The 27,838-nt window shown below is 38.9% G+C and overlaps 3 protein-coding genes across 6 annotated transcripts; 1 reads left to right on the top strand and 2 right to left on the bottom strand.

Annotated features, from left to right (window-relative positions):
* Positions 1 to 5,540: 5,540 nt before the first annotated feature.
* On the bottom strand, positions 5,541 to 7,978 carry LOC149621313 (uncharacterized). 2 transcript variants are annotated; one of them, XM_089855428.1, is made up of 3 exons: positions 7,732 to 7,978; positions 6,256 to 6,372; positions 5,541 to 6,175 (listed from the first exon to the last, which is right to left on the bottom strand). In XM_089855428.1, exon 3 carries the CDS (start codon positions 6,153 to 6,155, stop codon positions 5,541 to 5,543), a length of 615 nt encoding a protein of 204 aa, XP_089711554.1. In that variant the 5' UTR covers positions 6,156 to 6,175; positions 6,256 to 6,372; positions 7,732 to 7,978. The 2 variants fall into 2 exon arrangements, with proteins under 2 accessions (XP_089711554.1, XP_089711553.1); XM_089855427.1 differs by having other exon boundaries at positions 5,541 to 6,161; positions 7,732 to 7,974.
* A 1,493-nt stretch (positions 7,979 to 9,471) lies between these two features.
* On the top strand, positions 9,472 to 27,482 carry LOC149621311 (uncharacterized). 3 transcript variants are annotated; one of them, XM_089855449.1, is made up of 19 exons: positions 9,472 to 9,745; positions 12,503 to 12,570; positions 12,632 to 12,758; positions 12,846 to 12,991; positions 13,056 to 13,200; positions 13,284 to 13,364; positions 13,435 to 13,534; positions 13,607 to 13,825; positions 13,893 to 14,047; positions 23,710 to 24,059; positions 24,147 to 24,232; positions 24,308 to 24,418; positions 24,489 to 24,703; positions 24,772 to 24,840; positions 24,897 to 24,992; positions 25,072 to 25,195; positions 25,247 to 25,436; positions 25,531 to 25,742; positions 25,851 to 27,482. In XM_089855449.1, exons 1-17 carry the CDS (start codon positions 9,696 to 9,698, stop codon positions 25,367 to 25,369), a joined length of 2,265 nt encoding a protein of 754 aa, XP_089711575.1. In that variant the 5' UTR covers positions 9,472 to 9,695; the 3' UTR covers positions 25,370 to 25,436; positions 25,531 to 25,742; positions 25,851 to 27,482. The 3 variants fall into 3 exon arrangements, with proteins under 3 accessions (XP_089711575.1, XP_089711576.1, XP_089711577.1); XM_089855450.1 differs by having other exon boundaries at positions 25,531 to 25,746; XM_089855451.1 differs by having other exon boundaries at positions 9,630 to 9,745; positions 12,459 to 12,570.
* On the bottom strand, positions 19,388 to 22,531 carry LOC149621312 (uncharacterized). The gene is made up of 4 exons (XM_089855452.1): positions 21,406 to 22,531; positions 20,964 to 21,137; positions 20,780 to 20,873; positions 19,388 to 19,905 (listed from the first exon to the last, which is right to left on the bottom strand). The coding sequence occupies exons 1-4, from the start codon at positions 21,760 to 21,762 to the stop codon at positions 19,430 to 19,432; spliced, it is 1,101 nt and encodes a 366-aa protein (XP_089711578.1). The 5' UTR covers positions 21,763 to 22,531; the 3' UTR covers positions 19,388 to 19,429.
* Positions 27,483 to 27,838: the final 356 nt, after the last annotated feature.

The following is a 27,838-nucleotide window of genomic DNA, read 5'->3' as shown; positions in this document are numbered from 1 at the left end:
AAAATGTTTTGGGGGAATGGAATTGTGCCCGAAAACCCGAGATAAGTAAATTTTTGAAATTGATTACCTGTAAAATAAGTTATTTCAACGGAAAACGGTAATGGAACGTTGTTTTTTCTTAAGCATGCCTTTAAGTTTCAATTAAAAAGAAAAGTTAATATCTGATCCTTCAGTCAAGTGATAACCTCAGTCTTATCGATACTTTTTAGGACTTGATTCTAATCAAGACATTTTTGATTAATAAAGACAATGAATTAATTATTTTACTTCGATAAATATTCGTAGGTTTTCATTAATAATAATTTTCCGTCGTGGAGCTATTTCTTCTTGGGAACATCCATCGAGAAGGCGCTATCTCTTTCCTAGTGGCATATTTTTCCGCACCATTTTAACCGTACAATAAAGGTGGAACTTTATATTGTTACGAGTTACTAACTCGAATAAAACCGCATAATTCCTCGCAGATATTGATATTCAAGCGATATAAATCTTTTTGGTCCGTGAAGTTTTAAATTAAAAATAATCGAATTTATCCTTACCGCATTTAGTGTATAGTTCCTCTTCTCTCACAATCCAGCAAAGCAACTGATTTAATGATTTTGGCTTACACAATGCTTTTATCTCCGAGCACCAATCTTTTAAACGTTTGCTCTAAACGATTTTGTAGGCTTTAAATATAATATAGGTAATTAGCACGGCTGTCTGTTAAATGTATTTTGGTGTCATTTATATTTATAGAAATCCAAGATGTCGGACAATATGCCAATAGAAACTATAAGGCGTACCTAATATTCTTCGCAATCTACTGAAAAACAATGTACCTTGTCAAAGGCAGGAACCATTTATAACTCATTCACGAGGGCGGAGCTAAAACTAGCCTTTGCTAAGCTTAGGGAGCCAGTTAACTCCACCAAAATTTAGCGTCATTTCTTTAAACCACAGCCGAAACTTGCTTAAAGCTGAAATTCCAAAACATTTCAGTATCGGACATTTTCGATGTAAAAAAGGAGGGTAGGCAATTCTCAGTATCGGGACATACAAGATGGTTGATACATCGCCGTCTTTGCGAAGTCTCATTATACAAAAAGCAAGGTGGAAGGCAAAGTTTTACCCTAGTGTCTTTCCCTTTTAGTTACATCCAAATGGTCTATTGACAACGAGATATTTATTAGGAACGTCAATTTCACTTCGAAATCTAAAAGGATAAATTTTGAAATTGTCCCTTCCCTCCTAGAATTCACAGAGTAGGTTAAAACCAGACTTGCTGAATCTATCTTTGACTGGAAACTTTACATCTGTTAATCAAGTCACGAAGAATATTTCGTAATATCTGCTTGTGTGTGTGTGTACTGTTTTGTGTCGCGGCATGGTCAAACTGAACTTTCGATGGAAGTGATTCCATGAAGGGAAAATGATTCTAGTTTAATTGTTGTTAAGATAAATTTCAGAATTTCATTTAGATCGCGAGCTTGACTTTAAAAATTTCCTGCGCTCCCATTTTTCCCGAGAGTCCGAGCACATTTGTTAATCAAGTCACGAAAACTATTTCGTAATATCTGCTTGTGTGTACTAATTTGTGTCGCGTGTATATCTTTATATCGTGTTAAATTAGTACACAATACCCGTGTTTCCTAATTTTCTAAGGTAAGATACAAAACGTTGACACTGTGTTTAGTCGATATTCATCACTTGCGAATCGCAAGTGATGAATATCGAAGTGATGAAGTTGCGATAGCTCGCTGAAAAGTATATCCCCAATTGCCGGTTACGCGGGGGGAGGGGGTACTATGGTTTGAGGAAAGTGGCCCATAGAGACATGTTCCCATGTCTAAAGCTGCAAATACTGTACATATAGTTTTCGGACTTGGAGGATTCATACTATTTACACAGGGGCTACAAAAGTGCTACAAGTAGCTTGGCCACCTTATGTGAATGGTATGTATTCTCCTAGTCTGAAAACTATGCATAGAGTAATGGCAGTACTACTTTTGCAATGGCAATAGTCATATCCTTCTATCTCACACCTCAGTGTCACCTCCATACAAGAGCGCTCCCAGAGGTAGGGATACACAGTCTGCACACCTTTCTACTGCCACTAATCTAGTTATTATTCGGAAATTTAAAAATTCCGAAGCGAATTAGTAGAGATGGCTCTAATATTTCATTCCATTTACTGCTTTGGAGCGATCCGAAGACTTTTTCGATTTCTATTTGCAGTTGTGATTTTTCGCCTCCTTTGAATTTTCCGCCGATAATCCGGGAGTTACTTGGGCTCTACTGGCCTTATGACCAGTTTAAAAAAAATCCTTATTTCTCAGCCTGCGCAGCACCTTCCTATCCTTAGTCAGAGAGGAAACTTGGTCGTCAGTGACTCTAGCTCTAGAGGTAATCAGATAAGTATTTTATTTTCTAAATGCCACTCCGATAACAAAAATATTACGACCTCCAAGCCCGAAAGCCCCGAAGCTGGGAGTGGGAAACTTAACTTACCCAGGGTGAGAAATAAGGAAATTTTTTAAACTGGTCATTTGACCAGTGGAGCCCAAGGGTTTTAATTAAAAAACTGGTCAATGACCACTTAATATTTCTACATACTGTCAGAACTGCGCTGAAATGGTTCTAGGTTTTATATACTGTCTATTTGTTTTATATGTATTAATTTCTATAACCCACTACTGGGAATTTATTTTTTTACTAAAGAAGGGTAATTTAAAAAGTGGTCACGGTGACCACTAGACCCTCAGGCATTTAATAAATAAACTGGTCACAGCAATTTTTAAACTGGTCATTTGCCCAGTGCCACCGCCTTATTTCTCACCCTGAATTTAATGCAAGTTATTTTGTAATAAAAGATATTTTTTTTAATATATTTCCTTTTATGTTTAAAAAAAGGCCGTTCTTTTAAGGTATAATGTTATGTTGCTTGACCCTTTCCTTTAATTATGGTGATATTATGAAAATGGCTTTTTGACGTTTTCCATTAGACTAAATTGAAAGGAAAATAAGCCTTCACCCCCTAAGAGATAAAATTGTAAGGAATAAATCTTTAAGTTTATTTCCAAAGAAAATATCAATATCGAGAAGGCCTCCAGTTTTCAACAACAAGCCAGTCTAAAAATAGACATCTAGTGAATAGGCGAGCTATGATCGCTTTTGGGGGCAAGGGGTCAGGGGGGGGTGTGTGATTGCGCGATTAAACGGTGAAGAAATAAAGCAAAAATCTTGAGAACGCCGACTACGCCAGCATCAAAACCCGGGTACCCTTAATATACGTTCGTTACTGTGAGTCACGACGTGCATCTTTAAATTACTGCGAGTTTTGGTATGGTAATCGCAAGTATTGCATTTGATCTTTTACTTTTACGAATATTGGCCATGGAATACTAAATTTATGGGCATGATTGTTACTCTAGAACACATCGTTCTGGTATAATGATCAACTGAGGCAGCAATGATTCAAAGTTTGTGAAGAACATTTTTATTCTTTAGCACTTAACATATTCGTCCTTCCCTTTTAAATCTATACTTGCACCACGTCATTGGTGACGTTGGGATCCATACTCAGTTAAAGAACAAAACTCGGATTATACAATAAGGGAAGTAAGACTTGAAAAATTCTTAACTGATGGGTTATGAGAGTTACCGTTTTCTCATCGACTTACCCTTACCATGTACCACTAATACCATTTAATAAGATTTCTATTATCCAGTACTTTTAAGTCAAATAAGACTTAAAACTTTCACATCGATGACATCAAGTACCCAATATATTATCGAATATGTTAAACTCTTTTTTTTAACCCTTCGAAACGCAATCTTAACATTTTATCCCGTATTATCCTTCACAATCTGATTTTAACAAAATAAAGAGGACAAAATTTCTTAAGGTTTAATACAAATCTCTAATAAAAAGGCTTATTTTCAAATCAATTTTCTTACGTAAGTTCAGCTTTCATTTGCAAACATTCAATAAACTTTTGACCGTTTGTTTCCAAATAGAGAGGTTAAGAAGAAACAGAATATACATAAAAAGTCTTACTTAAACGGAGTTGTTTTGAGGCAGTTAGAAAGTTTGTAACGAAATTCATCAATTGGAAAACATACATAGACTCTTTAGTCAAATGACATTACTAAAAACATAGTCAAAAGGAAACTCAATGACAGTATTCAAAACATACATAGACTCTTTGGTCAAATGGAAACTAAATGACATTATTCAAATTAACTTTAACCGCCTCGTAAATGTAAGGTGGTTCTTTCATTCTTATGTAATAGTATCCAACATAATTCCCCGAATCTTCCAATTTTTTCAAAATAATAGAACAATGTTTGTTGGTAAACTGATTTTCATCGTTACCCAAACCGAACTCATTCTTCAGGTGATCAATTGGTTCTTCCCATTTTACGCTTGATTCCAACCTCGAAGCGTCAGGATCTGGGCAATAAATCACTTCGTTCACTGGGAGAGGCGTTGCAGCTTCGTTTTCCAATTTGACACGATTTAAGTGAAACTCTGAACTAACATTATCACTCGATAAAGGTTCTGGTTCTTTCTTTACTTCCTTGGAAGTTATGGTATTAACTTCGCACTTGGAAGGCGAAGTATTTAATGAAATTACTTGGTTAATGTTGGAACCGATATGTTTTGAATTGGTACATTTAGACTTCCTCGCGTTTCCGGGTTCATCAGGATCTGATTCTGAATGAATTTCGACTTGTTTTGACTGGTCAGTTTCATTGAGAGAATCATCGTTTATATTTGTCATCTGTCCCCGTTTGTCGTCTGGCTTGAATTTTAATGGACACGCAGAGTCTGCAACATTCTTTGATTGATCGCTATCGTTCTTCCTTCTTAACGAGACCGTTTTCCGAGTTTTTCGTCCAATTCGAGATTTTAACGGATGAAGTCTAGCAATGTGATTTCTTAGTCCATGTTTTAATTTGGCTGCGAAATCACAAAACGTACACTTAAACGGACGTTCGTCACTGTGAGACACGACGTGCTTCTTTAAACTCCAGCGTGTTCGGGTACGGTGACCGCAAATATCGCATTTGAATGGACTCTCCTCACTGTGAGTCATGACGTGTATCTTTAAATTCCCGCGTGTTCGGGAGCAATAATCGCAAATATCGCATTTGAATGGACGCTCCTCACTGTGAGCCAAGACGTGAATCTTTAAATTCCCGCGTATTCGGGAGCGATAATCGCAAATATCGCATTTGAATGAACGCTCGTCACTGTGAGTCATGACGTGTATCTTTAAATTTCCGCGTGTTCGGGCACGGTAATCGCAAATATTGCATTTTAATGGACGCTCGTCACTGTGAGTTTCGACGTGTATCTTTAAATATCTGCGTGTTCGGGCACGGTAATCGCAAATATTGCATTTGAATGGGCGCTCGTCACTATGAGTTGTGACATGTTTCTTTAAATCATCTCGTCTTTGGGAACGATAATCGCAAATATCGCATTTGAATGGACGCTCATCGCTGTGCGTCAATATGTGTCTCCTTAAATCCTCTCGCCTACGGGAACGATATTAGCAAATATCGCATTTGAATGGACGCTGGTCACTGTGAGTTACGACGTGTATCTTTAAATTCCTGCGTGTTCGGGTACGGTAATCGCAAATATTGCATTTGAATGGACGCTGGTCACTGTGCGTCAATACGTGTGTCTTTAAATTCCTGCGTGTTTGGGTACGATAATCGCAAACATCGCATTTGAATGGACGCTCGTCGCTGTGCGTCAATACGTGTCTCTTTAAATCCACGCGTGTTTTGGAGCGATGCTCACAAACATCGCATTTGTACGGACGCTCGTCACTATGAGATGCGACATGTTGCTTTAAAACATCTTGTCTTTGGGTACGGTAATCGCAAATATCGCATTTGTAAGGACGCTCATCACTGTGCGTCAATACGTGCATCTTTAAATTCCCACGTGTTTTGGAGCGATACTCACAAATATCACATTTGTACGGACGCTCGTCACTATGAGTTGCGACATGCATCTTTAAATGGCTGCGTTTTCGGGAACGATAATCGCAAATATCGCATTTGTACGGACGCTCGTCACTGTGAATTAATTTATGATTCTTGAAGACTGAGCTCATTCCTGTCTGGAAACCGCACTGTTCACACTTTAACTTCATCTCTCCCTATTGAATCAATACTTTAAATCACTATGCTTTGGGAATCTCATAAGAGTTGCATTTAAACAATGTAACGGTAAGATAAGTGATTTGGGCATACCGGTTAATTCTCACATAAACATCCAAATGTCTTATTGATCGAAATCTGAATCGGATTGCAAATTTTACATCAGTGTACGTGTTGAACAGCAGATACTGAGCTAAATTGTCATTAAAGCTGAAAAAACATAACTATATTATGAAAATGCTCCACAATTACATTAGTTGAGGATTCATGCAAAAATGAGGAAATCATCCAACATTCTAACTAGAGTAATCTATCCAGTTTACCATAGGACTGCGATAAAAGACGAATGGCTAAAAGTGCGCCTCTTTTTAGGGTAAAAAGGAACTAAAAATAACAATTTTTTGGAAAAGGTGGCAATAAACAAGCTAATTAGCCAGAATTAGGAAAGGTACCAATAATTAGGGGTAAAAACATATTCTATTTAGTAAAATTTTGGAAAAGGGGAAATTTATTCAGTTGTTAAAACTTGATAATAACAAAAACAAGCGCACATTTAGCCGCTCATGATAAAAGTGATCTAATTAATTAATCAGCCAAAAAGGCATGGCCAATATGACACTATCAATAATGGCGTTTTCCTTTGGGCAGATTTTTTACTGCCGGAGGCGCTCGAAAAACCTTTGCGTATTCCAATGGTTTAAGTTCAGTAGTGATGAGACGCGGTGCATGCTCCATTGGTAAAATTAGCCTTGAACTCCCAGCGCCATGCCAGCACTACTGACTTGCCAACACGGCAATAATAAATCGAAACAGGGCGCTAATAAAGTCCATTGGAATACGATTTCATGGGCTATCGTTTCATAATTATCGTCTGCTCGAACGTCGGCGTGCTAAGTAGTGATGTAATGAAAGCGGAGCGATTTTGTAATTATCAGACATATTCATGTCCCTAGAAAAAAATGTAGATGGCGTTGGTAAAGCCAAGGCCCAGTTGGATATCCGCAAAGATCCCAAAGGTCGAAAAGCAAAGTGGGTGTGGTAAAGTGCATCAAAAATTATCAAAGAATGGCACTGCGCAAGCTCTAAATTGAGTAGAACTGAACTGAACTACTTTTCAGAAGGGAAATTCGGCTTTCACGCTTTTGTTCCGGCAATTAGGGCGATGGGAATGTGACATTTTTCCAATGGAATATGCATACTACAAAATTTATTGTGTCGTCACGATCACGTGATCGTAACACCAATGGATTTACATGGCAAACTTGCATTTATCGGTTCTTAAGGGGCATTTTCCACCCTACCAATGGAATACGCACTTTGTACTAGTATAAGAACGGACTTCTTCCGAACATAGCTATTTCGTACCAAAGTCGAACGAATAGTGTGTTCCATTGAAACAAGATTAAATATGTTATTGTCATGGGTATATTCCATTGACATTTGAAGTTGTCGATAATTTGTTTGATCCTGTAACAGCATTACGCGAAATTCGGTTTTTTTGCCGCCAGCGCCGGCAACACAAAATTGGCCCAAAGGAAAACGGTATAATATTCAAAAAATCGAAATTACCTTTAATTTTAAACTCCGAGATAACGTTTTTATACGCTTCCAACTTCCGAGTAGATCCAACATACTTCCCTTGGGGGAACACTATTTTACCCCGAAATTATTTTTGCCGAACTTTTGCCGAATTACCCCAAATTCTAAAATAGTAGAAATCTCCCATGCGTCGTCTGCGAAAACATCCTAAATGACTTCTGGTTTCGCCTTCGGCTTTTCGGGGTAAATTAGTGGCCGTTTCGGCACTTTTCAGCACAAAAGAGTGGGGTAAAATATAAAAATACGGCCCCCACACTAAAAGTCGCAATTAAATCAAACTCTTTTGTGCCGAAAAGTGCCGAAACGGCCACTAATTCAGGGTGAGAAATAAGGAAATTTTTTAAACTGGTCATTTGACCAGTGGAGCCCAAGGGTTTTAATTAAAAAACTGGTCAATGACCACTTAATATTTCTACATACTGTCAGAACTGCGCTGAAATGGTTCTAGGTTTTATATACTGTCTATTTGTTTTATATGTATTAATTTCTATAACCCACTACTGGGAATTTATTTTTTTACTAAAGAAGGGGAATTTAAAAAGTGGTCACGGTGACCACTAGACCCTCAGGCATTTAATAAATAAACTGGTCACAGCAATTTTTAAACTGGTCATTTGCCCAGTGCCACCGCCTTATTTCTCACCCTGCACTAATTTACCCCAAAAAGCCGAAGGCGAAGCCAGAAGTCATTTAGGATGTTTTAGCAGACGACGCATGGGAGATTTCTACTATTTTAGAATTTGGGGTAATTCGGCAAAAGTTCGGCAAAAATAATTTCGGGGTAATATAGTGTTCCCCCTTTCCGGGGACCGCGTCTACAAAACCAGGGTAAGAAATAAGGGGTACGTTCAGTAACGAAAATCTCAAGGAAATCGCTGTTTTCTTGATGTTTGGTTGATGGGCTAGAGACGTCACAGTGACGTAGAAGGCTGTTGAACGGTAAAGTGACATTTTGAAGTTAGCGTTGTTTTCGAAATTGGACTTGGGGAAACGTATTACCCGCAAAGCGCAAATGGCTCGTCTCAATTATTAACAGGCTCGCAAATAATGAATTTTTTTAAGAAAATTATGTCTATTTGAATGGTAGAAGCAGTTTTGTCAAGAAAACTAATACAATTACTGTAGGAATAGCATCATTGGAATTTAAATTTTAAATACCGCGCCAAATTTTCGTCTGTCAAGTGTTCAACAATCAAGCACTACGTCACGCCATCAAAAAAACCATATCGATTACATGGTTTTTTTTATGGATAAGCGCTGAGCATCATGACGTCAAAACCGGAAACGCGAAAAAGCGTACAGTAGGGAAAATCTGACATCGCTTAGTAAGCGCTGTCATCAAAGAGGGTTACTGAACGTACCCAAGGAAATTTTTAAGAACTGGTCATTTGACCAGTAGAGCCCAAGAGTTTTAATTAAAAAACTGGTCAATGACCACTTAATATTTCTACATACTGTATGAGCTGCACTGAAATGGATTAATTTCTATAACCCACTACTGGGAATTTATTTTTTACTAAAGAAGGGGAATTTAAAAAGTGGTCACGGTGACCACTGGACCCCCAGGCATTTAATAAATAAACTGGTCAAAGCAATTTTTAAACTGGTCATTTGCCCAGTGCCACCGCCTTATTTCTCACCCTGAACTTAGCCGTCTCAGGCTGTCTGCTAGTCATTCTTATCCTGGCGCCCGCGATAAGCGGTCAACGTCACGAGACAACGAACATCGTAGACGAAAGCCCTTAAATGTGTATTACTAAAATTAGTAATCCTTAGTACTAGAAATACTATTAATAAGAGAAGAAACTCTCCAACAAGAACAAAAGGCATTAGTTACTAGTAACAGGAAAACGATTCAATTAGATGATAAAATGTTAATTTAGCTTTGAATCATTGGTTTAATCAGATTGGTTGACGGGTAAAAGAGGACAAGTATGATTGATTCTTTGAAAGATTGTGTTGTTACGGTGAAACCTTTAAGCTGGTAAGTAATAAAAATGTTTCGGAAATTTGAAGAATACCTCAAGAGGTTTAATGGAACTGCCCTGGCAAACCCTAACCTAAGTTAATCTAATCCGGCCTAACTAACCAAACACAATGTAAAACAGGGTTCAGTTTTTTTGTCCATCTATCTTAGAAAAGCCAAATGGGCCAGAGATTCAAGAAAAGAGTTGCTTTGGGCTTACTTTATTGTACAAAAAGGGAAACCTTAAAAGCCAATTAATATTTTTTGGAAAATAGAGTAATGGCAGCCCTCTGCCTTCGACTGGGTAGGATTGCACTTTACGTGACCCACCCAACTAACAATGGTTTCTAGTTAATTGGACCATGAGGAGTCCGAAAAAAATAGTTAAAAAATTATTTGACCGCCGCAAGTTGGTCAAAAAATTTTTTGAAAATTTTAAAATCCATGCACTTACCGCCATTGAAACCGCTATCCGCTTAACGCATTCTGCACTCAATCTTGCAAAATAAGCCGAGGAGGTCTGTGAAAAATTGCCGGACTCGCGCCGGAGTTTTATAGCTATGGATTTTTTTAAGCTTATGGAAACATTTATTTCTGATAAAAGGAGGGAAATATAAATGCGAGAAAAACTGAAATGTTTTGGGAAAATCGTTGAATTTTTTGGGAATTCAATAATTGATAGCGGGAAATTTTGAAAACAGCCGTCAAATTATTCGGGATTTTTTTTAATTCACTCAACATTATTTTTGGGAAAATGTGTCAAATCCTTGGTAAATATGATTTTTTGTAAAAAAAAATTGAAATAAAAGGCGTAGAGAAAAGGTGTCAAAATATAGGGAAATTAGCAAATGTCAACGTCAATATTTCAGAAAAGGAGTCTAGTTTTTTTTGCAACTATATTTTGGGAAAGGCGACAAATTATTGAGAAAGAACCAAATGTCAACATCAATATTTTGGAAAAGGCGTCAATTTATTTCAACAATATTTCGGAAAAGGCGGCAAATTATTGGGCAGTTAGCAAATGTCAACATCAATATATATGAGGCGTCAATTTATTTCAACTTTATTTTGGAAAAGGCGTCAATTTATTTCAACTATATTTTGTAAAAGGCGTCAATTTATTTCAACTATATTTTGGAAAAGGCGTCAATTTATTTCAACTATATTTTGGAAAAGGCGTCAATTTATTTCAACTATATTTTGGAAAAGGCGTCAATTTATTTCAACTATATTTTGGAAAAGGCGTCAATTTATTTCAACTATATTTTGGAAAAGGCGTCAATTTATTTCAACTATATTTTGGAAAAGGCGTCAATTTATTTCAACTATTTTTTGGAAAAGGAGTCAATTTATTTCAACTATATTTTGTAAAAGGCGTCAATTTATTTCAATATTTTGGAAAAGGCGTCTAGTTATTTCAGCAATATTTTGGAAAAGGCGTCTAGTTATTTCAGCAATATTTTGGAAAAGGCGACACACTATTGGTCAATTATCAAACGTCAACATCAATATTTTGGAAGTCATTGCAACTATATTTTGGAAAGGTGCCTATTTTTCGGCAATTTGATAAATGTAAACACCTTTTCCAAAATATCGTCCTTTACATTTACCAAATTCGGGACTAATTTGATGCCTTTTCCAAAGTATCGTCCTTCACATTTATCAAATTCCCAAATAATTTGACACCTTTTCCAAAATATCGTCATTCACATTTATCAAATTCCCAAATAATTTGACACCTTTTCAAAATATCGTCATTCACATTTATCAAATTCCCAAATAATTTGATACCTTTTCCAAAATATCGTCATTCACATTTATCAAATTCCCAAATAATTTGACACCTTTTCCAAAATATCATCCTTCACATTTATCAAACACCCAAATAATTTGACACCTTTTCCAAAATATCATCCTTCACATTTATCAAACACCCAAATAATTTGACACCTTTTCCAAAATAACGTCCTCCAGATTTATCAAATTCAGATTAATTTGACACCTTTTTCCATGATATCGTCCTTCAGATTTATCAAATTCAAGAATAATTTGACGGCATTTACCAAAATTCACCGTTATCATTTATCGAATTCCCCAAAAATTCAACGACTTTCCCAAAACATAGCAGTTTTTCTCGCAATATATTTCCGTCCTTTTATCAGAAATGAAAGTTTCAGTAAGCTTAAAAAATTCCATAGCTATATCTCCGGCGCGAGTACGTCAATTTTTCACAGTCCCACCCGGCTTATTTTGCAAGATTGAGTGCAGAATGCGTTAAAGGTTACGTCGGCGCCGTTTATTACCGATCTGGAACGCTAGATGGCGCCAGGAGAAGACAGTGTTGTATAGGATTTCCAAAAAAGTCCATACCCCACGATTGGCTGAATTATATGACGTCATACAAAGACCCTATTCTGGACTGTCCAATACAATATCAATCATGGCTTGCTAGAACCCGCGAGTAGGGCGTCCGTTTAGGGTATATTGTCGCGTCTTTTTCTTTCAGGATTCGGTTTCATCCGGTTTTCGCAACGGTTTTCTAAGTTTGAAATTCATTCTAACTTTGCTGTCGTAGAGAGCTGTACTAGACTAGTTCGTTACGATTTGAATATAAAGTTGACACGAATTTGTTGCTGTTTTTATAATTTTTTGTTACATTTATTATAATTTTCATAACATAATTTAAGAATTAATAGTACTAGTAACTGAAATATTAGAAAATATTTTGTAGTTTAGGAAAATATCACAGTGAGTGAAACGTTTGTTTTGACCAAGGCTTAGGAAACTTTCAAATTTTGGCTTCGGAAATTCATTTATAAGTAAAGATACTATGGCGACTAAAGGTAAAAAATTTAACTAAACCAATTACTGTCTGACAAATTAGAAATCCATTATGTTTTGCAGAACCTATCCATAGAATTAAGCTTAGTAAAGCAGTTTTTGAAAGATGGACAACGGAGAAGAATCGGTGGGGTATGGGAATAGAATCACAAAATGATAAATTTGTGACATTCCTGCTTGACAAACTGCAGTAAGTTTTTGAGGCCCCCAACCCTCTTTTTCACAGTAATTATTATGCTGTTGGCTAATATATATTTATATGTTTATTGAAAACAAGCCAGGGGGAAATGTGTCATAAATGGACCCAAAGTGTGTTTGATACCACTGAGAAAATTACTCAAACTGACCCCATTACCACATTTGAGATGATGACATCTCCAGGGTTTCCTCCTCAAAGACATTATCGGCGTGTGACACCAAAAGGTAGATATTCAATGCTTTATTCACCTAACTAAGCCCGGGAGTTTATTTTTTCTTTTATTTGCAGATAAACCAGAGACTCCTACCTATAAGAGGCTAGGTTTGGCTATGGAGTCACCATTGGCTAATACGCCTGTTAAAAGAACTCCAACAAAACGGGCAAAACGTACCTTATTTGAAGTGGAAATGGAGGAGGAGGAAGAGCTTGAAAAGTAAACATGCCCTTTTCATTTGTGTTAAACTTAAAACAATCCTACAGTCTTGGTTCTTTCTAATTTGGGCAACCTTAATTCAGGGAGGAAGATGGAGATGAAATGGAAAGAGACGCTGATGAAGTAGAGCAGGAGGCATTGGGAGACGAACTTGAAAATCTAGAGTAATATTTTTTGGAATATTGTTTAATTAATTTGTTAGAAATTTTCCTAAATCTCCGCAAACACTTATAGTAATGAAGGAGAATGTGATGATCTCAATTTTGAAAATGATTTTACGGAAGATGACGATAAAGATGCTGATTATGAAGAATTAATAATTGAGTACAATGAAGTAAGTTCTCCCACTTTAATTCTTCAATCTTCTTATAATTTCAAATTAATACTTATATGTTACTCTTTTTAGCCTGTGCCGCAAAAACCTAAACATCTAACGGCTGAAGAAATAATAAGGGAACCTATGTGTTTTGTGTTTACTCCTTTTCTGACATCTCTCGTTCAAAAAGCTTTTGGAACAAAGTGCCAATATTGCAAATCAGCCATCACCTACAAAGTTCATAGGCGAGCTACCGCCTTCATTTATATGTGGAATTGTTGCGAAGGATCAGGTGGAAAACATGCAAAGGTAATTAGAAGATTTCCATTGTTTTCTTTCAATCACAAATGCCTAAGGTATATCTCAACTCTTATAGGGCAAATGGGAAAGCCAACCGAATTTTCACGGCCTCTATGCTGGAAATTTATCACTTGCAAGTTCTATAGTTCTCTCTGGTAACCAGTACGGAAAAGTGGCGTTATTGATGCAACATTCCAATGTACATTTTTTTGGAAAAGACACCTTTTTCAGGTAATTCAGTCTTTTTCTTTATGGTGCTGGGACCCCATTCTGTAACGTCCATTCAGAGAAGCTACTCTGTTAGAACCCTATCCTATTATAAGGAGAGAAATACTCCATAGAGTACTTTCATTTTGCCTATATACAGAATTTTCAAATTAATATTTTTCATCATGCCTACAAACATATCCCTAGTAAAGATTCTGCCCAAAAACAATTCTTCCCTTTTTTTTTATTATGATCTACATCCTGTCACAGCCCTCCTCCTCTTTTGCTGTTTATAGTTTTGAAGAGAATTGCAAAATAAGCGTCCTTCCAAATAGAAATTTCAATTTTCTTTTATAGTTTTTCGTAAATTTTTAAAAACAATGGCTTACGCCCACGTTTCCGTTTTTCTAGTGTGTATCAATGTACCGCAGGGTTTGTACACGACCTGGAAAAGTCTGGGAAATTGAAAATAGGCCTAAAAAGTCAGGGGAAAATATTTTTGAATTAAAAGTCAGGTAATTGTCAGGGGAAAATATTTTTGAAGTAAAAGTCAGGTAATAGTGAGGGGAAATTGGAAGTAGTAATGGATAGGCGGGTACACTAGCCATACAGTAACCTCAAAATCGCTGTAGGCTGTAGGCAATTTCACACGTATTTGAAACTAAGGTCTAGAGTAGGCCTGTGCGGGTAGTGATTTTTGGGTTTCGGGTCGGGTACGGGTAGTTGAAAAAACTTCCAATCGGGTATCGGGTCAATTAGGCCTAGCTAAACTACCATTAGTCGGGTGCTTTTCGGGTAGCAAAAAATCATATCGGGTACTTATCGGGATGAAATACTTTTTTTTGTGAAAAAAATAAGTGTCATGAAAGACTTGGATACCATTATGGCGAAAAGTACAAAAATAAGACGCTAAAGGTGGAATTCATAAACGTCGGACGCAACGCAATTTAGTACAGGCAAAGGCAGGGCGTCGTGCGCAAAAGGCGGAAGTTTGCGCACGACGCCCTGCCTTTGCCTGTACTAAATTGCGCTGCGTCCGACGTTTATGAATTCCACCTTTAAGCTATTAGCGAGGATTGAAATAATGAATAATACTGAGCATTGTGGAAAAGTTTACTCAAACTTAAGTTTTTCTAAGTTCAAGAAACTTTGCCAAACCAATACCCGATTGTCCTAAGCCTTGTCACGGGTAATGAGCGGGAAAATTTAAATATTCGAATAATTTCGGGTATTAAGAAATTAAGTTTTCGGGTATCGGGTCGGGTACCCGACCCGATACCCGACCGGGTAATTTTCGGATACCGGGTACTCGCACAGGCCTAGTCTAGAGTTCCTGCACTGGAGCTAAAAAAACTGGGGGATATTTTCCTGAAGATCCTGAAGTTTTTAGTCTCTTGACAGCACGTACCAAGCTGCTACGTCACATAGAGACTTCGCTTTGCGCGTGCTGACAAGCGATGTTGTAACAGAGTATATACAGAATAAGCTGTCGTCCGAGATAGGGAGTTGCCTATCCTGTAGAGTGAAAAGAATTTCCTCACGCGCATTCTTTATCCACGGTAATAGTTTCAAAAAGAGGGCTAAAAAAATTGGGAATTGAATTTTTGTCAAAAGGAGCCTTTTTATGAACTCCTTCGGTGGAAGGGTAAGAACACCGTTCGTCTCTACTCCCCCCCCCTGCAAAATATTCTTTTCGCGGGAGGGATGAACACCCTTCGGCCCTGCTTTCCTCCCCCAGCAACATTGGGATTTTATGTAAAGGCCAATTTCAAAAAAGGACCGGCAGACTAAGCCCCCCCCCCCTCATCATTTTTTGACAGCCAAGCTTTTGATGGAATCTGATGGGGTACAACTTCAATATTTTTGGTCTCAGGCTCTAAACCCAGTGACACACTGAGACATTTCGTGAATTTCAAGGTCGTCCGCCAAACACCAAGGTATCTCTTGTGTGTAAAATTTATATGCTATTGGCTTGAAAGGCCAAATTTTCAGTCTGCAAGTGGCTTTACTAATTTATAGCGTATATTTATTTAGACTGTATTAATTTATATGATTAAAAAGGCCTAATTTAAATGAAATAGTATAATTTTAATTGCAACTAGCCTTTTTTAATTATATACATATTATATTGAAACCGTTTCTACAATCGGAAAAAACCTGATATATATACTACATCGTTGATTTTGGGTCGCCACTCACTGTTCTTGTGACGGCCTCTAAGGGACAGATATTGTTTATTCTCACCGTTTCATATAACACCACCATTTATTAAAGCGGTAATATTACGTCATGACAATTAATTTCACATGTCACAGCTAAAAACTGTCGATTCTTATCAGGGGCGTCAACTTCATTATCTTAACACATTTTCTTTACTTTTTATTTCGGCTGACATTTTTTGAAGCTAAAAATAAATAATTTTTGCCATAACAACGAAGTTATGGTAAAAATGTCAGCCGAAATAAAAAGTAAAGAAAATGTGTTAAGATAATGAAGTTGACGCCCCTGATAAGAATCGACAGTTTTTAGCTGTGACATGTGAAATTAATTGTCATGACGTAATATTACCGCTTTAACAGTTGGTGCTGTCATGACATGTGATATTAATTGTCATGACGCAATGTTACCGCTTTAATAAATGGTGGTGTTATATGAAACGGTTAGAATAAATAATATCTGTCCCTTAGAGGCCGTCACAAGAACAGTGAGTGGCGACCCAAAATCAACGATGTAGTATATATCAGGTTTTTTCCGATTGTAGAAACGGTTTTAATATAATATGTATATGATTAAAAAAGGCTAGTTGCAATTAAAATTATACTATTTCATTTAAATTAGGCCTTTTTAATCATATAAATTAATACAGTCTAAATAAATATACGCTATAAATTAGTAAAGCCACTTGCAGACTGAAAATTTGGCCTTTCAAGCCAATAGCATATAAATTTTACACACAAGAGATACATTGGTGTTTGGCGGACGACCTTGAAATTCACGAAATGTCTCAGTGTGTCACTGGGTTTAGAGCCTGAGACCAAAAATATTGAAGTTGTACCCCATCAGATTCCATCAAAAGCGTGGCTGTCAAAAAATGATGAGGGGGGGGGCTTAGTCTGCCGGTCCTTTTTTGAAATTGGCCTTTACATAAAATCCCTATGTTGCTGGGGGAGGAAAGCAGGGCCGAAGGGTGTTCATCCCTCCCGCGAAAAGAATATTTTGCAGGGGGGGGGGGAGTAGATACGAACGGTGTTCTTACCCTTCCACCGAAGGAGTTCATAAAAAGGCTCCTTTTGACAAAAATTCAATTCCCAATTTTTTTAGCCCTCTTTTTGAAACTATTACCATGGATAAAGAATGCGCGTGAGGAAATTCTTTTCACTCTACAGGATAGGCAACTCCCTATCTCGGACGACAGCTTATTCTGTATATACTCTGTTACAATATCGGTTGTCAGCACGCGCAAACCCACGTCTCTATGTGACGTAGCAGCTTGGTACGTCCTGTCAAGAGTCTAAAAACTTCAGGATCTTCAGGAAAATATCCCCCAGTTTTTTTAGCTCCAGTGCAGGACCTCTAGGTAGACCTTATTTTCAAATACGTGTGAAATTGCCTACAGCCTATTACACGTATTTGAAACTAAGGCCTAGAGGCCCGTGCACCCGAGCTAAAAAAACTGGCGGATATTTTAAATCCTGAAGAACCTCAAGTTTTTTGTCTATTGTCAGCACGCATAAACCTAGATTGCATAGAGACCTAGGTTTGCGCGTGCTGAGAACCCATGTTGTAACAGAGTATATACAGAATAAGCTGCCGTCCGAGATAGGGTGTTGCCTATCCTATAGCGTGAAAACAAATTTCCTCAAGCGCATTCTATTACTACCGTGAATTGATAGAAGGCCGGAGACCAAGGAGACTGTATAATAGGCGATTTAAAAAATGACGTTTCACATGGGGCGCGTGCAGAAACGCGGGAGGGAAAAATGCCATCCATCTCCGCTTTCCTCCCCCATTACATCGTTTGTACAGGGAACTTTTTAAAAAGGCCTATTATATATCCTCCTTGCTGAAAGCTCTCTCTCCCAATAAACGTGTTTTTCCCCTACCAACCTCCCTCCCTCCCCCCTCCCCAAAGACCCTTCGCTCGGGAGAGAGGAAAGGGGAAGTAGTTTCTATCAATTCACTATGCCTCTGCATTCAAAAAGCCCGCGAAATTTAAACTACATTTCTTTCCTCTCTCTCTCTCTCCTCCCCGGGCGAGACGCCCGTCTCCCTCCTCCCCCTCTCACTATATACCAGGCACGGCAGGCAGGCAGTTCTCTCTCTACGTCGCGCTTTCAATTCGTTTCTCGGAGAGACCAAATTCTCCGTCAGCCGCCCTTTCAAAAACGTTACCAGTGCCAGTGGCTCTCTAAGAGCGTGGCGCACATGCGCAATCGGCGCAACCGAGAGAGAAAAAAGTCAGAAGTTTGTTTACATTGTTTATTACGCGGCCGAGGCTTGAGTTTTACGGTGTCGGTATCTCGGCGATACTCCGATACTGGAGCCGCTTCGCGAATCGTGCGTGCCTACAGTGCTTCGGCGACGGGTTTCTCTCCGAGCTTCTCTCTCTCCGTATCGTGTACGCGTCTGGTAAAATAAAAAAAATCAGGGGTTGGGGGGGGGGGTCTTGTGGCGTGGGCGTCGGGTTTTAAAAAAAAGGACGCTTATTTTGTAATTCTCTTCAAAACTTTAAAAACGGTACAACTTTATGAATTCCGAACTACCCAGCAGCGGTTCCCACGGATGGGCCATGCCATTACAAAAGATGGGGGAGGGCTGCGACAGGATATAGGTAAAAAAAGGGGGGGGGCAGCTTTCGTGCACCTAAAAATTTGAATCTTTGCCCGGGATTTGTTAGTAAGCATGGTGAATGATGTTAATTTAAAAATTTCGTAATGGCAGTTCTAAGTATGCAAACGTCACACCCTTCTATGTCTTAGCTCAGTGTAATCCCACTACCAAGCGCGTAAGTATCCACTCTCATAAATGCGCGCCCAGAGGAAGGGATACATAGTTTACACCCCCTCTCTACCGCCACTAGTCTATAGGCAAAAATGTTATTTATATAAGTGAATTGCAACAAATTTACAAAACCTGTATGAATTCAAATAAAGGTTTACTAAGAAATCATTGAAATTATAAACATATTTACAAAACATAAAAATTATAAACATATTTACAAAACATAAAAAGTATAAACATATTTACAAAACATAAAAATTATAAACATATTTACAAAACATAAAAATTATAAACATATTTACAAAACATAAAAATTATAAACATATTTACAAAACAGAAAAATTATAAACATATTTACATAAATCTCCCTCTTTAACCTCCCCCCCCCTCAGGCAACTCTTTCAATTACCCCGGAAATCTTCCCGGTTGGAACCCTCGGTATTCCCCATCGGGGCTTGGAAATGATTCACGAATACGCCTTACACAACAGGCTGGCAAAACCATCCTGTTGCCAAGGCCGAGGAACCCAAAGAGGGATAGACATAGATTCGCGTAAGCTTGAAATCTCAAGTTTGCGTTATCTATGTCTAAATTCCTCTCTAGGATTAACTCGCCCCTGAGGCGCATCGTCAATATGAGTACCATTGGTTCCAAACAAAATAATTGAAATTGTGGCCTGAGGGTTTCGCATTGAATGGTGCCCTGGATGGTACGACAGCACACATTCTCAAGCGCTGTTGGCATAGGCATACAGATTCCGCATAGGCAGAACTGTTGCCCCTGCGCGGGGGGTGAGGAAGGAGGGGGACATTCCCTCAATCTATCGCTAGTTTGTGTTTGTGGTGCGTCTCCGAGGCCAGGGTCGTCGTTTTCACGTAAAACTATTTCATTAAAACATTGAATATTATCAACCATTCATATTTTAGGCTTTGCATCTAAAATTGCATGAAAGAAACATGGAAGTTTGAAACTGATTTTAGTAGAAGTGTGTGCGTGTTAGTTAGGGTTGGTCAAAGAGCGTTTACCCTAGGTTCGGGAACCTTATTCAAACCAAGGAGGGTATAATGAAGAGGTGTAGAAGGCTAAGGTTGAGAGTTCTCGCTTTGTGCATTTTGCAGCATGCTGGCGTATCTTTCACTGCCCTCACATTGGTTGAAATACAGTAATCGGGGAATTTTAAACTTCCCCCTCTAACTTCTGTTCATTCAGCGCGCCATCGCTTTCGCCTCTCTCTTTCTCTCCAAATCGGCCACTGTCTTCCCCTCTTAAATTTACCTTTAGCTTCTCTCTCTCCAAATCGTGCGCGCGTCCAGGAAAGGCCAGACGCTTGAACCCTCTCTTAAATTTTACCGTAATTATAATTCCATAATTCCGTGTAAAATTAAAAACGAAAAGCGAGAACTCTAAAAATGCCTTGTCAAAGCCGTTAGCTTCTACTTCTCTTCTTTCTATCCTCTTCGTTTAAAGTATAGGGTCCTCGCCTGTGACGTCATTTCATTCCCCCTTTCCTGTCCCCTTGCTGTTTCCATGAGTATGTCCTTTCAACGCCATATTCACTAACCCGTAAACCGGCTTTAGACCCCTACTTCTTATCCCATTTTTTTCACGCAAAGACCGTATACATAGTCGTGTTCAGTCAGAATGTTATATAGCATAGAAAGTAGGACTACTGAAGTCCAACTGAACACAGCTATAAATGTCTATGGAAAGAGACTTGGAAAGTCTCTGTTATTAGACAGTTAGAAAATGTCTTACTTTCTCCTAAAATGGCTTCCGTTTCCGGAATCAACCTGGCCAATCTTCGGAGAAGTCTATCTTTAGTGGTGATATCTAGACCGTCGATAACATCCTACAAAAAATGTCGTTTACCTTTGAATGTAATTCAAAAAATATATATATATATATATATATATATATATATATATATATATATACGTACATCAACGGCTCTAGATATATTTTCACTAATAGACGGCCCTGCCTCGGCAGGCACTACCAAAACCGAAAATGCCCCCCTCATCGCCGGGTCTTGCGCTTGTCGCACCCTTTTTAGAGCCGGTTGCCGTCTTGCCTGGGCACCGCGACTCCTACGTTTTTTAGGAGCAGGGGTGGGCTATAAAATTTATATTTTGTCCTTTACATCATATGAAAACTAAAAAAATGGGGCTGTCATTCAAATCATGCGTGCATGCAATATTTATCCTCGGATGCTTTATAAACTTATGTTAAAATGGTCTTTAAAGAAATCTGGCCAATGAACAAAGAATGACTTAGGCTAATTTCACGCTATGCCACGCTTGATGCGGCGGTCGCAACACTAAATGTCCCGGACCGTCAAACTGGCCTTATTTTATATTAATTTCAAAAAGTCAAAACCTAACCTCCAGCTCGGGAAGTTCTTCTGAGGAAGAATCTTCCTTGGGATCCTCATCTTGAGAATTCGAATCCTCGCTTCCTCTTTCCAATTCTTCGATGAGGTCCCGAGTTGGCTCCCCTGCTCTTCCCACAATTATTTGAGGGTCTGGGGCGCGGGAGGTGCTAGGTCTTTGCTGGTTTGTGCAAACTAGCACCTTTTTGCCCACAAACCCGCAGCTACATCGATCGGTGCACTCGACACCATTTGCCCTACATGGGCACCCTAGGCGCCCATGGGCTCGAGCACACACGGACCGACACGAACAACAATTAGAAAAGGGGTCGGCTGAACCCGATTTCATTGCAATTGGGAAGTCTTCCATATTTTTGAACCTTTGTAACGTTGCCCGGATATGTACGTTACAGGTCTCTCTACGAGCGCGATTTTAAGTAGCGAATGTAGGAGATATTAAAAAGTGACTCTTCGTTTTGAGGGTAGAAATAGAACTGATATTTTATTATTCGGAACAACAGTCAACCTGTCATAAAACCATTCGGAGAGAGTTTCTTAACATCTCTCCGCCAAGTCATCAAGCCATAAATTTAGGTAGATTATCGGAAACTCCAATTAGTGCCTAATGGCATCCTAGTCCGGGAGGTCAGGGTCACGAGGACCATCCCAGCTAAGATGACAATAGGACACCCTAAAGGCATAGAGGGTTGGAGAGTATGGAGAGTATGGAGACGCGCGGCTTTTAGCGACTATACGGCGAGTGAAGTAGCCGGCCGTTACACCTTCTACTCTCAAGAACACAAGTTTTAAAATGAAATGAAATGGTAGAGTGGGAAAAAGTGAAGCGAGCAATTTTAGCACGTTGGCGTTAAAATCAAAGGGGTGATCACTTTTGGTTTCGTGCCTAATAACCAATGGATAAGGAAAAAGTAATCGTTGTAGACGCTGTACCTTTTACTACAATATAAGGATTATGCTTAACCTTTAAAGGGAGGGTGAAGTAGAAAATGAAGTGATTTTTTATCGATTCTTCTACCGATTAAAAAACCAGTCTGTATGGTGTAACATTCGGAAAATATTCCCGAGTGATTTTAAAATTAAAATTAGGTTCAGATTTTAATAATAATTTTAATTAAGGACGTCCGAGCAATCGCGTAACGCCCTGCCTTTTTGTTAACCAAATTCTCGTGTCACGCGCCATGTCTCGCGCCACGATTGTCACGTCGCGCGCAAATTTTATCAAATCTCGTGATAAATTTCATTCAACACGGAACGTGTCACGAGAATTTTGTTAACAGAAAGGCACGGCGTTACGCGATTGGTCGGACGTCCTTATTTAAAATTATCCTTAAAACCTGAGCCTAATTTTAATTTTAAAATTTTTCTGATGTATTTCCTAAATGTTTCACTATGAAGACTGGACTTATAATTTGGACAAGAATCAATAAAAAAATCACTTCATTTTCTACTTCACCCTCCCTTTTTAAGTGGCGTGCACTTGATAGCGCTAACATCCTTACATATAATACCTTTGAACACGAAATCTGATAGTGATTATCCCCTCGATATAATTATAGTCAGGCTTATCAGCTCCTCTTGTTGGTTGCCCCAAGTTTTTATTGTTGTGCTAAAAGCATTCACTTGGTTATTTTGTATACGAGAAGCTATGGGAAACCTTTTACTTTTAGAAGGACAGGATGGTTGCAATTTGGGGGGGGGGTTACAGAGTCAGGACCAATAAACTTAATGGCTCATGGGACAGACAAGGAGATTGGTTAAAGAATTTTTAGCTTTCCGATGCTTTTGAAATGAAAGCAATGTCTTTTTACTGTTTTTCTACTACAAATTTGTCATAGCGTTGGTGTTGGGTAAAGAACTGAAGAAGTACAGTCAAAACAAAACTGGAGACTTCAGTTACGGTTTTAATATCCATTAAAAGCACTCAAAACGGTGTATCCCTCCCTCTAGGCGCCTGGTAGGGGGATGACACTGAGCTAAGAGCAAAGTAGTCCATACAAGAGCGCGACCAGAGGGAGGGATACACCGTCTACACCCCCTCTACCGCTAGTCCCGTTACTAGTCTATAGCCTTAGATCGTTGTTGGGTGATGTACAACCTTAGCACATTGGAAAGCACACGGACTAATGGAAAATGATTATTGCCTTGTTTGAGAATGATAAAATAAAGGGACTAGATAAAATTCATCCCCTCTCACCTTTAGAGAAAACGATGTATAGACATGGAGACCGGGGAGTTCTCGCTAGCGAGCATATATCATTATTATTAAATTGGGCATGAAATTGTTTTTCACCATCAGCTATCAGCTTCATTTTTTGAAGCCAGCTGTTGATGTTTTCTGGGAGAGGACACAAAAAGAAACTTTCGAAGAATTGTCGGGAAAAGAACTTGTAGTAGCTGGAGATGGAAGGATGGACAGTCCAGGGCATTCCGCCATGTTTTGCACGTACACTTTGGCAGATACTGAATCAAAGAAAATCATAGCTATATCCAACAAAGACGTTCGACACGCTGAAGGGAAAAGCCCGAACATGGAGCTCCTGGCTTTCAAAGGTGCTTCCAAAGAGGTTCTGGAGCTTGGCGCCCAACACAATGTCAAAGTGCTGGAAGTCGTCACAGATGCTCATTCAGCAATTTCAGCTGAGCTAAGTTAGTTTGAAGCACGACATTAACGTTTGGCGATTTTAGAATGAATGGTATATTTATGAAAAAAAATTTATTCGCGACTATTCGTAGGGAAGGAGGATTCTTGTTTGCCAGGTGTAAAACACTCGTGGGACACGTGGCATGGTGGCAAAATAATATTAAAGAGATTGAACGAAGTAAATATGTTTCCATTTTTAAATCTCTTGTCACACCCTTTATCAAGTGAATGAAACAGAACGTGTTTCATGTAGATTGGACTCAAATCTAAAGAACATAGAGATTTATGTCACTGGGCTCCTCTACTACGTAATCATTTCTGGTGGTGCTCCAAAAATTGTCAAGGACAGGTCTTCACTATGAAGGTATTGTGCTATGATTACCTTGAATGAATCTTGAAGAACAGGTGGTCATTTGAAATCCAATTATTTATAGAGTTTGTGGTTGACTTGTCTCCACCATGTTATCAACGAGCATGAGTGGCACTTGGAGATAGGCATGTTCAATCATTGCGACCATGAACCTTTAACTGAAGAGCAGCTGGAAAAACACCCCTGGTTACAAGCCAACTCTCCCACTTTCTTAAAATTAAGAAGCGAAGTTATGAGGAAGTACCTCTTGAAAAATATGGGATACTTCACAAACTTTAGGTATGCGTGAGTACATAGAGAGATGAACTGTACCACCATTCATCACGCGCAAATCTTGTTTGTTACAGGCACACAGGCTTTCTCGAAAGTTACCACAGTCTAATTCTAATGTATGCCCCAAAAAGAATCGCTTTTGGGTATGTCTAACTTTGTTTCCATCGTAATCACATAGTAATTTTTGTCTGTGATGTAGCTACTGGGGCTACCAAATAAGGATTAAATTAGCCGCCATAGACCACAACAAGCACTGTGGAAGGCCTCGGGCTTGTAGACAAGATGGACAGCCAAAGTAAAATTTCATTAATATACTTATTATAGCCTATGTGTTTGTGAAATAAGCATAACGGTCATAAATGTGTGGATTCCAGAGATACACGTGCCTACAGTAAACGAACGAAGGCGTGGTACATTGTGCCAATATATGAGAAGAAAAAATATTCATATATTCCGGAATTAATGCGGATCATTTTCGAACAGAGGGAAAACTTCAAGGTAAAAATAAAATCTGTTCTTTTTCAGCTATAAATTTATTATGATTTCTAGGGGTCATTGAAACAAAAAGTACCACTGGATGCTGATCACCCGTTAAGGATTGCCAAAACCAGAGGAATGGTAGAAGCCCCTTCAAAGGAGGAATTAAGAGAGAAACAGATATCTCGATTTTAAATAATAACTAATAACTAAATTTCTTGGGAAATGACCGCAAAGCGACCCCCCACCACCCTAATAACTCGTAAGTCATAGGAAGGGAAATTTGCTGTCATCGTGCACTGTCAGTCCTTGAAGGGAAATGAAATCACTTTTCTAATGTCAAAAATAAACTTCAGCAATCCACGAAATAAGAGGTTTCGACAGTTGGAATGCTGAGGAATCAACGCTTAATAGGCTTGGGATCCTAGACATAAGAGACCCAACAAAGGCTTGGGATCCTAGACATAAGAGACCCAACAAAGGCTTGGGATCCTAGACATAAGACACCTGAAAAATCCATCACCACCCTCTTCTTTGGACCAACGTTAGTCGTCCTCATCACCAACGGGTAGGTAAGATGGTGCCTGCATGACACAATCACTGCTATTTAGTATCAGCTCTGGCTTGATATTGATGGCCTGAAACTGACGAAACAGTTTGTTGATGGTCCTTGCAGGTCTTGAGCTTGGGACCTTGTAATGGATGCAGCGAGATGGCGTCATTTGGCATTAGTGACCTTTCATCCCGCATATACCCGCTTAGTCGGTAAACGTTAGGGGCGGCATGGTTTGGGCTGACTTGGCGGTATACCGGTGTCTCCTTGGTCACTTAGATGGACAACACATCCCCATACGATAAAGGACTTCAACCGTTGAAATAAAAGAGAACCAAAGCACGTAACGTATTATTACTTATTAGACTCTAAACTTGGCCTTAATACATCAGTTCATATTTCTTGTTTTATAACCTTCATACTTTATGACATCGGAGGAGAGGTTCCTCAGTATCACCACCATGAAGGGGCCGGATACCTTCCCGCAATTGGAAGCGCCTGAGGAGTTACCCACATCGGAGGCATCAGCGCGGAAGGACCTGCATACCAATGTACCGTTACCATATCTAGATGAGGAATGTACCGAACGCCCTGGAAGCGGAGTCAACGAAGGAAACATGATGCGCCAGTGTCGAACGAGAAGCCTAAACTCCTGTGCCACAAGCAACCAAGAAAGTCGTTTTGTATATCAAGCGATACAGGCTCGAGAAGAGACGCTGTAAAGGAGTTTTCCTCCGCGGTCTAACCCGGTTTCTCCTTTCCATTAGTTAGTATGCTGTGGCATAGGGGCTAGCCACCACCCCTCTATGCAATGTAAAGGGACCCACCTGTAAACTAGCCACAGGCTTAGTGTAGAAATCCCTTCATAGACAAAGCCTAGTTATTATTATTAGTCCATCTATATCTATATAAATCAAAGTCCTGACAGACTGATAATCAACGCCCAGCCCAAACCGCTTGCCCTAGAAAGCTGAAACTTTGCAGGAACGTTACTTAAAAGCAGTAGGCGCGTACTAAGAAAGATTTTTTCCAATTTGCCGCCATCTTAAAAAATGGCGCCCACAAATGTAAAAACTTCTCCATGCAACAAAGCCCGCGCGTTTCAACCGATTTCACAAATATTTAGTACACTAGCAACCTATAGACGGGCTGAATGGTTTTTCGGGTTCGATTTGTTGCCATCTTTCTAAATGGCGGCCAAAAACTTAAAAACCCTTCTTTATGGAATAATGACCGCGTGAACAGTAATAAAAAATGTCCCGACGGGCTAGCGGGCAACGCTGAGTGCCTTTGCTCCTACGGTGCTACAAAAATATTATTTATCTGTTAAATCTAACCATTCTTTGTATCATTTTGATGGAAGTTCTTATTACACGCGAGCGACGCCGCCAGTAACAGCTAGTCAGAACATATATATCAACCAATTTTTAAATTTAAATTAAATACAAAATTTTACTTCCTAATTTATACCTACTACTATTTTGTTGAATAATTATATATTTGTTATGCCTAATAGGATTATCGATTGTAACATTTTATATTTCTGTATAATTATCATATTTGAATGTGTTTGGGGAACAAGTAACGGACGCCGCCACGAGGCGTCGTTTTCCGTTTGTGACCTTTGATCCCCAATATACGCGCTTAGTCACTTTTCATTTAGGTGCGGCATGGTTTGGGCTTAGTTGGCGGTATACGGGTGTCTCTCACTTAGATGGAAAACTGTTGGAATAAAAGAACTAAATGACGTAACGTATTATTTATTTCTTAATTAATGGACTCTATAGTAGTAAGATGTTTTCTCTGGCCCGCTAACTAGCTTTAATGTACGGATTGTACGATTTGGTCTGTTACAGCCTTACTCGGCTCAGCAGATGTGATATTAGGCTTAATAGACACCTGCATTAGATACTGATTCTTTCTCTCCTCTTTGCTGCAGCTACAGTGAGGGTGCACAATATGCATTTGGCATCAGTGGTGGGACGTGACTCCTCCCACAATAATAATGACTATAATTAAAGGGTTCCACATCCACAAGTCGCTTGGTACGGATGAAATGACACTACCTAGCTTAAACTGCACTAGGTGAAAGTAGCGCCATTGTCGCGGAG

This window comes from Phalangium opilio, unplaced genomic scaffold, assembly GCF_054372755.1.
Source record: "Phalangium opilio isolate 3A_F unplaced genomic scaffold, DU_Popi_V2 ptg000209l_1, whole genome shotgun sequence".
NCBI classification, from domain to species: Eukaryota; Metazoa; Arthropoda; class Arachnida; order Opiliones; family Phalangiidae; genus Phalangium; species Phalangium opilio.
The sequence above is the reverse complement of the archived record's forward strand: the minus strand, read 5'-3'. Positions and strand labels throughout refer to the sequence as shown.